General features: G+C 47.1%; 1 protein-coding gene across 2 annotated transcripts in view; it reads left to right on the plus strand.

Moving 5' to 3' along the window:
- MGLL (monoglyceride lipase) overlaps positions 1 to 12,321 on the plus strand; it is a 186,249-nt gene that overhangs the window by 146,251 nt on the left and 27,677 nt on the right. The window contains exons 4-5 of one of the 2 annotated variants that reach the window (XM_006870493.1): positions 708 to 818; positions 11,607 to 11,696. In XM_006870493.1, the coding sequence (XP_006870555.1) occupies positions 708 to 818; positions 11,607 to 11,696 (201 nt within the window). The remainder of the gene's footprint in view (positions 1 to 707; positions 819 to 11,606; positions 11,697 to 12,321) is intronic. The other variant, XM_006870494.1, reaches the window with a different exon arrangement.

Here is a 12,321-nt window from a genome sequence, read left to right on the forward strand (position 1 = left end):
CATTTATGGAAGTCCTGGGTGGTGTAGCCATTCCCATCTGCTACCTGAAAGATTGGAAGTTTGAGTCCACTTGAGGTGCCTTGGAAGGAAAGCCTGGCAACCGACATCCAAAAAGATGGTCATTAACAACACACATGGGCTCACCGTCTCTTGGAGTGAAATTTTTTTTTTTTCCCTTTGCCTTGGTTTGTATTTTACATGCCTGGCCCTCTAAGACTTCAAGACATTGGTTTCCATGCCCTTTAAGCTTCAGCAAAGAGACACAGGGCCTTTTCCTTCAGCACCATTTAGTTCACTAAATATTTTTCTTGGAACCTAAATTTCTGGGATCTTTACTGAACCAGGAAAAAAACATAGTAATCTCTTCTTATGATCAGATTTCCAAAAAGTCTTGCATGAGGCCTAAAAGAATAGATGAATTGGGGGTCTGCCAGCTTTCGGCTTAAAATGAAGCCGGAATGTGTTGTTGTTTAACTTGCAGCCCACAAGCAAGAACCTTATTTATATCTCTCTGAAATGTTTGCTCTTGGAAAACCCAAAGGAAAAAACATTTGTAATGTAATAATTGCAGATCTAGTTTATCCAACATTTAATGGTTTCCTTTCCAAGGTAGGATCTGCAGCCTTGGGCTCTGTCTTTAATCATGCCTTTAGAGCTGTGTCTGTACAGCGTGTGGCTTACAGCAGCTCTGCCAATTTACCTTGTAGGGAGGCGCCATCGCCATCCTCACAGCTGTAGACAGGCCGAGCTACTTCTCCGGCATGGTTCTCATCTCGCCTTTGATCCTTGCCAGTCCAGAGTCAGCAACAACTTTCAAGGTAAGAAGTCTTCTGATTCTAAAGGGCTTCAGCAGTTCCATCAGTGTCTGAACCTGCATTTAGAGGCTAGACTTTGGGTGAAAAGACTAACATCCATCCATTCTTTGACTTCAAGTTCTATTGTGTTAAGATTGGGATGACTATGAAACCTTATTGCCACTGGAGTTCAGTGCTTTCTGAAGTGAGATTTGTTGTTTTTTACCTCCCAAGGAAGAAAAAAAAAAAATTCCTGGTTGTACATGTTTTATTGGTAAATTTTCAGAGAGAAAAAGATTATAGAAGACCTTAGTCCTACAAAGTAACCTTTTGTTAACAAGTGAGATGTAAAGCTTGACATATTTTTCATTGAGTATCTGCCAGTGTCAGCAAAAAGTGAGTGGAATTCAAGGCAATTTGTAATTGCAACCCTAAGTCCCTTTCTGCGCGGTGCTCCTTGAGCATTTTCACATCTCATTGCATTGATGCCCCATTTTTTTCTCTGGTTTTAACAAGTGCACATGTGAGTGGATCATGCTTTTTGATGCTGGGGCTTTCAGCTGCTTTAGCAAAGCAAGTGAGCCAACAAACAACTAGAAATAGACCCAGTGCCTTTTCTCCCCAGGGAAGGAGCTAAAACTCGTGGCCTCAGCAAGGCCCTCATTGAGGATCAGTGTCATATTAGGATAGACCAGTGGGATGGAGAATCCTAACTTTTGTGTCCTCAGGGGGTGCCTATCTTCACCCAAATAGTAGACCAGAGGGTTGGACTCATGTTGCTGCCCCCAAGCCAGTTCTCAGGGCTCTCAGGGAGACCCTCAGGGGGTGTCATGTTGCCAAGTACACTGGGCAGCCACAACCCTTAGTTTTCCTGACCTCCCCTCATGTGACAGTGGGACCGTTTCTTGACTGTTGCTTCCATGGGCGTTGATCTAGAAATTCTCACTGATGTGGAATACAGAAGAGGTAGTCAAGGTGAACTCTGGATTTGCCAGAGTTTGGATCTCTGATAGTTTAAGCAGGAAAATTACTTTTTTAGTTGACCAAAGAAGAGAGCTGGAAAGCGCCTTTGAATTCTACTTTATGTTAGGAAATCACACCAACTTCCTGCAGCCACACTGTGTCACTGGTAAACTTCAATCCATGCTTACGACAGCGGGTAGAGGCCATACCACCTGCCCCTCCCATAGAATAATGAGAACCTACCTGGTGTGGTGCTGTGGGTTAATGCACCAGACTGCAAAGCCGTTTGAACTGCAAGGTCGGCAGTTCAAGCTCACCAGGTGCTCCTCAGAAACCCTATGCAGGGTTGCTATGGGTCTGAACTGACTCGACGGCACTTAACTACAACAACAACAACACTGGCATACTGAAACCTGGACAGTGAATAAGGAAGACCGTAGAAGAATTGATGCTTTTGATTTATGGTGCTGGAGGAGAATATTGAAAGTGCCATGGGCTGCCAAAAGAACCAATAGATCTGTGTTTGGAGAAGTGCAGCCAGAGTGCTCCTTGGAGGCCAGGGTGGCCAAACTTCGTCTCTCATACTTCGGACATGTTGTCAGGAGTGACCAGTGCTGGAGAAGGATATCATGTTTGGTAAGGTGGAGGATCAGAGAAAAAGAGGAAGACCCCCAACGAGATGGATTGGCCAAGTGGCAGCATCAGTGGGCTCAAGCGTGGCAACAATTGTGAGGTTGGCCCAGGACCAGGCAGTGTTTCGTTCTGTTGTGCATAGAGTTGCTATGAGTCGGTACTGACTTAATGGCACCTAACAACAACAATACTGGCATAAATAGTGCTCATCTAAATGGGCTTTCCTAACTTGTCCCATGAGTATGGGACATAAGGTCCCTTCTTATCTGGGTGGAGTGTGTATGGCAGCCAGGATCCTGAAGGAAAGGGGACTTGTCATGGCAACCCTCTACCCTCCCATGCCCTCACTTAACTCCCAGCATTGTCCAAGGAACTGGTTGACCTGCCTTTTACAGATGAGAAAACTTAGTTTTAGGAAGGATGAGTGAGTTGGCAGGATCCCACAGCTTGTGGTTAACATCCAGGCTTCCCCTCCCATCCTTGGACGCCTTCTCATAGAAGAAAAACCAGACACATGGAGCTTTCCTGATAAAGCAGGGGAGAGTCAGGCAGCTGGGCCTGTAGCTGGGGCAGCCAGGTTTCCTTTGAGTCCTCAGGAACTCCTGCAATGATGTTCAGGTGGCTCCCAGGCAACCTTTCAAAGCTTTGTGCTGATAGATTGCTTTGTCGAATCAGGAGTCAGCTATCCCTGGGGAAATGCAGGTCTACCCTATTAACCAAGACAAATTAGATTCCTTTTGCCACCAGACCTGTAGGACCCATCTTCCCCACCTGCCATCAGTTGCTGCCTTTAATTCTTCAGCAGTTTTGACTGAGTCTGTGATCTATTTGTCTCCCCTGCCCCAGATGGCCTGATCCTCCTCCACATACATTCTACTCCTGTCAGAAGGCCATCCAAAAAGAGCCTTGCAGAACCTTTTTAAATTATTTTATTTAAAAATATTAAGAATAATACATTTATGTGGCTCAAAGAGTGAAAAAAGGCACAGAGTGAAAAGCCTCCCTTCTTAGAGATGGGCAGCCAGCCAATGTCACCAGTTTCTAGAGCATTCCTCCAGAGTTTATGTATCTACAAGCAATCAACACAGAAGTCTCAAAAACAGAGTCTTGTATACCAGTGTTCATTGCAACACTATTCACAATGGCCAACAGGTGGAAAAACTCTAAATGCCCATCAAGATATTATGCTGAGTGAAATCAGTCCATCACAAAGGACAGGCATTGTATGACCACACATAAAAAGACAAGAACAAGCAAATGCATACATAGAGAACAAAGTTTATTAGTGGTTATCAGGGGTGGTGGGAAGGAGGAGGAGATGAGTTAATGATGGCAGTATTATATTGCTTAAGGGCAGGGCTGCGAATTCTTATAATTACTGTCAATACGTTATATACTTGTAAAAAGTTGAATTGGCAAAAGTTTTGTGATAGATATATTTACAACACCCCCCTCAAAAAAAAAAAAAAAGGTGTGGCCCTATAGGATAAGCATAGGGCTGTTAACTGCAAGGCTGACAGTTCAAACCCACCAGCTGCTCCTTGGAAACCCTATACAGGGTCGCTATGAGTCAGAACTGACTTGACAGCACTTAACAACAACAACTACTGAGGCTGCTTATGTACAACCAAACATCTCACAGGATTTGGTTTCTTGGTTTGGAGGTTCAGGTTCATGGGTACATGGGACATCACAGCTGCCTGGCTTAGTAACAAACATGTTTAGTTCTTCTTTCTAACTCCTAGTTCAACTCCGGGGTCTTAAAAGCTTGTAAGCAGCCACTCAAGGCACGACAATTGGTGTCTACTCATCAGGAGCAACAGGGGAAGAGAGTCCAGTATAGGAGGAGGATATGGAATGTGTAAGGAGCCCTGGTGGTGCAGTAGGTTAAACCTCTAATCTAAAGGTGGACAGTTCAAAACCACCAGCTGTTCCATGGAGGAACACAAGGCAGTCTATCTGCTTTCATTAAGAGTTACAGCCTTGGGAACCCTATCAAGCAGTTGTACTCTGTCCTAGAGAGTCACTGTGAATCGGAACCAACTCTACAGAAGTGGGTTGGGCTGGGATGTGGTTTTTTTTGTGAAATATGTGACTAATTACCTCCATGAACAACTGCTTTTTTTGCCATAAAATCAGAAGAATTGGGTGGTGCCCTATTACCATTACTAAACATTTGGATCAAAGATTCCATAGAAGCATACTGATCAAAATAGGGGAAATACAAAACAGAATTTTGAATTCTCTTGGATTTCAGACTTCCTAGAAGCATAAAGAGTGGATGAGCCCCTGAAACCAATGCCCTGAGATCACCTTTAAACCCTAAACCCCAAAGATCCCCTGAAGTCTCTGACCAAACAGTAGTTTAGCTTAATTTTTACTACTTCTTTGCCTTGGAAATTATACTCTTAAGAATTATCTATATAGGATGAAATTGACAACATCAACTTGAAAAGAGAAGAACCTTAGGGGGCAGTGAGTTTATGTTAATGATGAGGGAGGAACAACTCTGAGAAAAAGGGTGAAAATGGTTACACGACCTAAAGAAGGTCATCCCTTTCATTAACTAGTACATGGAGAAACTGTTGGTGTATGTTTGGCTATATATTTTTTCAAATGTACGTAAATGAAAAGGAAAAAAGAAGTATATCTGAAAGTGGATGAGGTTGTGTCATGGGGGTTACTCAGTCTCTTGTGCTAGAGTTTTCATTTCCTGGCACAGAGGAGAAACTCTGTGTAGAAGAGTGTAAAACCTGGGCTCCTTGAATGGATTTTTCCAGGGACAAAGTCCAGGGACCTTGACTAAGGGTTGCAGAGTCCCTTCTTTCTCTGGGAGTATATAGGAGACTCCTTCTAAATGACCTTCTTTGCCTGCTTCCTGACCATTGTCCTCTGGGGTCCTGGGAAAAGGATGTGGAGCCAGCCCAGTGCTTCCAGAAGATTCCATTCTCTAGCAGAAGGTAGTAAGTGTGTGGAGGAGCTACCACTATTAACCTATACTCAGATAGGCGTGTGACATCCTGTCTCATTTCATTAGATAAAGCAATCATTCCCATTTTACGAACAAGGAAATGAGCCTTAGTCATGCCTGAGGTCCCCTTGAGCACAAACCACTTCAGGCCAGTGTGTGTGGCACGATGCTCCCTTTCACCCTAAAACGTGCCAGATCTGCTTGCCTTGACCTCAGTCCACTTCCTACTCAAATGTCACTCATCTGGTTTTAGTCATTAGAATCTAGATGGGAGAGGAACAGGAAGTGGGGGATGGGATGGAGAATTATCATTCTTTGAAACTTGGAGTAAATTTAGACCCAGAAGCCTGAGACTTGGCAGGGACCTGAGCTGACCCTTGTGTCTGCTGTGCAGCTGGGCACTCAGCTCTCAGGACACTCGAAGGGGCCTCCTTGATGATTCCGGGAGGATTCATCTCCCCAGAGCATTTCCTGAATGCATGTGTGTGTGAGCCCCTTCATGCCAGGGTCTTCGGGCATTGTACATGACAGTTAGCAGGGCAGCACTGGTGAGAGGCAGAAACGGCGTGAAGCCCAGGAGCCTAACTGTACCATGTGTCCCCGGACCTTTCTCACCAGTGTGTGCCTCATGGAAGGCAGGAGCTCTGTCCTCCTTTGCACGGGTCAATGAGCTGACCCCCCTTTAGGACACAGGGATTATAATTACCTTTCACAGATTAAGCCTTTCCAAGCAACCACTGAAAAAAAAAATATTTTGGGGAGTCATTACAACCTTTTGGGTGAATTACGGCATACGTGGATGTATCTGGTGTTACAGTGAACTCACAAGAGGCAGGGTTTTGTGCCATATTTAACCTCTGGGGCACACTGGTGCGCCACTTGGCCCCCTTGATAGGTGAAATAATTCGGGGTTCTAGCTGTGAGCACTCCATATATAGGAGAACCACTGATCACACACTTTTGCTGAGATCTCTGCTCTGAGTAAACATTTTCATTGGTTTGCTTATTCATTCTACCCACATATGTTCATGGAGTGTTTTCTCAGGCCACAGCCAGAGAGGGAGAAGGCTGTACTCCACAGGTGGAGGCTAGTTTTATCCTCCAATTTTATAGATGAAATTACTGAGACTCATAAGCCTGCTCAAGGATTCAAATCCCCAAGCACCTGACTCCTTCTCCCCCTCCTTGTGCAGCCACTAACTGGGCTGGACCAAAGGCATATGTGCTGCACAAGACGTTTTTTAAATGTTGAAGAACAAAGATGTCAGCTTGAGGACTAAGGTGCACCTGACCCAAGCCATGGTATTTTCAATAACTTCATATGCATGTGAAAGCTGGACAATGAATAAGGAAGACTGTAGAAGAACTGATGCTTTTGAGTTGTGGTGTTGGAGGAGAATACTGAAAGTGCCATGGGCTGCCAAAAGAACCAACAGATCTGTGTTGGAAGAAGTGCAGCCAGAGTGCTCCTAAGAGGCCAGGATGGCCAAACTTCATCTCTCATACTTCAGACATATTGTCAGGAGGGACCAGTCGCTGGAGAAGGATATCATGTTTGGTAGGATGGAGGGTCAGAGAAAAGGAGGAAGCCCCCCATTGAGATGGATTGGCAAAGTGGCAGCATTAATGAGCTCAAGCATGGCAACAATTGTGAGGTTGGCCCAGAACTGAGCAGTGTTTCCTTCTGTTGTACATAGGGTCGCTATGAGTTGTTACCAACTTGATGGCACCTAACAACAACAAAGATCGGTGTTCATATGACCAAGCCTACTGGCCATGGTGAGGGGTTTTCCCTCAAGGAGCCTGGTGAGACCACCTCTCTTAAGCTGGGTTCGGGGTTCTCTCCACACTCCCACAGGACATGCACAGGAACTTGATCGAGTTGACCCAGGCATCAGGAACGGTGGTATCTTGTATTCCACTTCCTTTACGGGTCAGCAGCTCCACTCTACCTAAACGCTGATGGGTCCTTCCTCTCCTTTGTAAATAGGTGTTTGGGCCCTGGCTGTGCTGCTCAGCTCTTTCTTTGCCAGTCAGCCCTCTCTTCACGCAGTGTCATCATGGGATCGACAAACCTAGTCTTCTCGTGGCAAGGCTGGGAGGGGCTGGGAGTGCTGTCCCTGATGATGGCTCTGTTTTCTGTCTTGAGTCCTTTGTGGGGAAAAGACTGAACCCTGGTAATTTTTTAGGTCATGACATGACTATAGTTAGGCGACAGTTAATTGCTACTAGAAATTTGGTTTGGAAGTTAATGTGCAAGTTTGGAAAGAGAATTCAAATATCCTTGATATATGTTATCCTTTCTTTATAAAAGAAATCTCAGTGCCCCGGTGCTGGCCAACATGTCAGAACCACTTTCCCTGAGCACACACCAGTACTTCTCAAGCCTAGCTCATACTGGAACCATCTGGTGAGTGCTAACAAACCCTGGTGCTAGGATACCACCTCACCCCAATCAAATCAGACCCTCTCTGCAGGAGTGGGACATGGTGCTCTAACTTTACATACAAAGCTCAGTCCCTCAAATTTTAGCTTAGTGCCTGGGGTGACAGGTCCCATAATGGCCCAGTGTTGCTGGTCAGAAGACCAAGTAGGCCTGCGCATCAACCAGTAAGCTGGCTGGAGTCAAGAATCAGAAGAGTCAAAACCAAGTGCTATCTAGGAAGGCAGGAAGCCAAATATCATTTCAAATGGATCCCTGGACTCCAGACATCTCCTTTCATACCTTCTCCTTCCACCTGTCCCTTCACTACCATGTCTGCCTTGGGCCTCTTCTCATCCCTGCCCACGTGCTCAGCTTCAATAGCCTCCCGTATCTCCAGCACTCTTGCCCTGGAGGTGACACCTAGTGTCAGCCTCCAGCCATGGATACGCAGAAACAATGCTGCCACACCTGATGGGACCTGACCTCTCACACTCAGAAGTAAACAGGGCTCTTGCTATGACACATATTTGGCCGCTGGTGTTGTGTTATGAGGACCAATCCTATTACATGCATTCACCTGTCCTAGACCCACCAGCTCCTAGGCAGGAAGTGTGCAGCTGGGCATGCCCAGGGGCCTACTGTTCTCCTCCCCAGTCCTTAGCCCCATGCTTTCCTTCTATTGCCCTTCCCATCTGGAAGTAGGACCTCACCAGGAGCCCCCATAACGTGCATGGAGGGGAAGGTGAGGCAGTCAGCTCTGGCCACTTTCTGGTTCCCCTAGGGACCCAACCCTCAAAAGTTTTCACCTCTGAAGAAATGTCCGTCTGGAAGTAATTTGTTTCATTTTCCTTATAAGACTCTTAAAAGCTTCCTTTAGCTGCAGAATGTTCCCCTGGAAAAGAGAAAGTGTGCTGCCATGGAAGAGGACAGGACAGGTGCCCTGTCATTTTCCCCAGGAGAGGTAGTCCTCTGTGACCTTGAAGTGCCCCACTCTCCTCAAGAGTCCAGCTGATCTGGGCCACCACATCTCCTTTTCTGATCCTAGTTAAGCTGACAACTTAATTTGTAAGCAGAAGCCCTTTACTTTTACTGGTACTAAACACTGTGTTTAAGAAGGTGACAGCGGCGGAAATGCAGATTCAAGGATGAGCAGTTGTGAAAATGACCAGCACTCTGCCTGGGTCCACATAGAATCAGGTGATGGGCTTCCAAAATCACTTGCAAGCAGAAAAGAACAGGTGACAGACTCAGTGAAATGGAAGGGCTCTGCTTGGTGCCTCTTACAGTCTTGGTTCCAGGGCAGGTGCTGAGCTGTTGAGCCACTGAGCCTCCTTCTGACTAATCTAGTGATGGGCTTGTCCTCAAGAGGGCTGTGCTGGGTGAGTGGATGGTGTGTCCAGGTCCAGAGGCTGGAGTCTGCACACTCCCATCACACGTGGCCTAGCTGAGATCCTGACTGGGCACACAGGGCATTCTCAACCCTGCCTCAATTCAGGGAGCAGTGGCAAGAGGCACTAAAAACAGCAGAATGTCTAGAAATCAGCTATGTATGATGTTGGCATAAGTATTTCGATGTGTTTCCTAAGAAAGCTGTCTTTGCGCCATTGTTGCTCAAGTCCTATTATGAGTGATTACTGGTAGTATGAGTGCCCTGAGTTCTATCTCTGTCCTCCCTGGGAGCCGGCTGAAAACCATCATGAACGGCAGTCACAGCTTCGGGAAATGCAATCAGTGCACTGCTTATCTGCTATAGTTTCTTCAGTTTTCTCCTTTGGAAGCACAAATCCCAACTCTCAGAAGAATTCCCGGTTCCTAGTCTACAGACAGGTCAATCGTGTTTGAAGTACCCAGCTCCTTGCCTAGAGTCCCTAGGAGTCTGGGCTGCCCTTTCCTGGGCTTGCCTGTACTGGCCCACGTACCACTTCAACTCTTGAACCCAACCCACATGTCTGCCTTCCGAGGATCCAGATCATGTGGGCCAACTCCCGTTATGTCTACGCTGGACGGTCAGGTCCTCAGTGTCAGGCAGGGTTTGGCCTAGGGCCTGCCTCATCAGTGGCAGCAAGCTAAGGTGAATAAATGTTCCTCACCTGGGCACCAAGGTTGGGTGTTATGACTCATCAAGGCTGGGGAGTCATTTTGGACTAAAAAGGAACAACTGATTATTGTAAGGAGCCCTGATAGCACAGTGTGCCAAGCATTGGGCTGCTAACTGCAATATCAGAGGTTCAAACCCAGCAGCCACTCTGCAGGAGAAAGATGATGCTCCTGTAAGGATTTCTAGTCTTGGGAATCCTAAGGAGCAGCTGGACTCTGTCCTGCAGGGTTGCTGTGAGGTGGAATCCACTCGATGGCAGTGGGTCTTTGGGATGACCATTGTGGACGCATGGGGAGCTGATGGTGTGAACCGTAGGACAGCGCCCTGTCTGTGCTCCTCTGTGAACAAGGCCCTGTTTAGTTCTTACCTGGTCCCTGATGCTCTGAGACGCACTCATGGCATGTAAGCTGCAATCCACAACCACGCAGGCTCGTGCAGGCCTAGGCACCGGAGTGTTCAGCAGCTCGGGTCTAAAGGGAAGGTCAGCAATGATGGGCATGGAGAGCATCTGTGATCATGCTTGGGGAAGAGGAGAAGTCTGAGAGAAGACAGAAAGGCAGTGTAGCCTGGGGAGGGCAGTGCAGTCTTGGGCTGGACCCTGGTCTGTTTCGGGGTCATGAACCCTCACTTCACAGGAGTGCTGTGGAGATTCAGAGCTGAACACTTCACACACTGCCCGACGCTCCACTTTTCAGTAATGTGTGAGTGCCGGCCCCCTCCCATCGGGGACCGCGGGCCTGCTTCCCAGCTGTGTTATGTGCCCTTGACGTGTTCTGAGAGTCTCTGCTTCCACCTTCTATGGGATTCTAATTTCAGCATTTCACAGCTCACTTTCGAAATAGCATCTCTCATCCCCCGGTGTCTGTGCACATTTCAGAAATGCAAACAGCCTCTCTCTGAGCGGGGCATTGGCTCTGAGTCTCACTTTTCCTGGTAACACATGAGCTGAGGAGAGCAGCAGGGGTGGGAGGGGGTGGGGAGTGTAGTTTCCCAAATCTGGTCTGAATTCAGTGAACATGTAGTAAGCACCTACTAATGTGTTAGATATTTTTGCACTGGTGGCATAGCTTAGCTGATACAGTTGTCCCCTGAGGGTGTCAAAGTCCCCATTTTGCAGTAAGGAAGTGGAGACTCCTCATTGCTGAGATCTTTACCCAAGTCCACCAGCAACAGTGCTGGGGCCCCATCCAGGCCTGTTTCCTCGGCCACACTAACGTCTAATTGGGCTGGTAGCTCTTTTTATTTCCCTCCAAGAGAAGCCAAGTTGACAGACAGCTTCATTCCAGGCTCTTCCCTTCTGGGCTGTCCTGCCTCACTTCCAGGGAACCAGGAGGGTCTGCTCTAGCCATGTATTTTTAGTGTCCCCAGAGCCTGCCTAGGTAGCTCCTACAAATAATTCAAAATTGTAGCCATGAGTGGTTGCGGGGAAGACAAGCCACACAGCCTCCAGAGCAGGCAGAAATAGCCCTGGCATTTCTGCTGCCAGGCCTGGGCCCACCTCTCCCACTCACCTACTGTGGACAGGGGTCGGTGCTGTCAGTGCCTGACTGAGTCAGGATAGAGAGTGCCTTGGAGTTCTATCTTGAGCACCCAGACCCCAGGAAAAATCTGGCTGATGTTGAATTTGGGTGTCATTTTCCTTGCTGAATTACAAACTTCCCTTGGGGAAAACTAGGTGTGGATTCCACTCATATTCACAGGTCCTGTCTTCCCTTCATCTAGGTCATCCTTGCGAAAGTACTCAACTTTGTCCTGCCAAACATGTCCCTGGGGCCAATCGATTCCAGTGTGCTCTCTCGGAATAAGACAGAGGTGAGAGTTATTTTCAAAAGTAAGGGCGGGTTATTTTGAAAACCAGGGTGGTGGGGAGCAGCCCTGGAGGTACCCCAGAGTTCTGTCTCTGCCCTCAGCATGCACCACCTTTCCCTAGATAACAGGAGCACAGAATATCATCTGGTTTCAGGGTCATGGGGGAGGAGTATAATGTTGAGCTGCACCCTAAATGTAAAAAGGATGTTGTTGTTAAGTACTATAGCATCGAGTCAGTCCTACTTACAGTGACCCAGTATAAGGTTTCTGAGGAGCAACTGGTGAGTTTGAACTTCCAACCTTGCAGTTCAAACTAACCTTGCTTATCCTACAGTGATGCATTATCAGTCTGGTCTCTTTTGGTGACAAGAGACAGAAACCCAAGCCAAAATGGTTAACGCCAAAAAGGGGTTTACTGGTGAATGACTGTAACTGAAGGTTTCAGACATGGCTTGATCCAGGGCTCAAAAGTCTTGTTCATGGTCTGTTTCTCCCCAGCTCTCCTTTGTCCTGATTTGGCTTCATCCCTAACCAGAATTCCCCAGGTGAAGGCCAAGATGGCCACCAATAGCTTTACCTAAACAGCCCCAGTAGAAAGAGAGCACACCTTCTTCCAGCCAAAGTCTCA

The sequence above is a fragment of the Chrysochloris asiatica genome, unplaced genomic scaffold, assembly GCF_000296735.1.
Source record: "Chrysochloris asiatica unplaced genomic scaffold, ChrAsi1.0 scaffold00142, whole genome shotgun sequence".
In the NCBI taxonomy this organism is placed as follows: Eukaryota; Metazoa; Chordata; class Mammalia; order Afrosoricida; family Chrysochloridae; genus Chrysochloris; species Chrysochloris asiatica.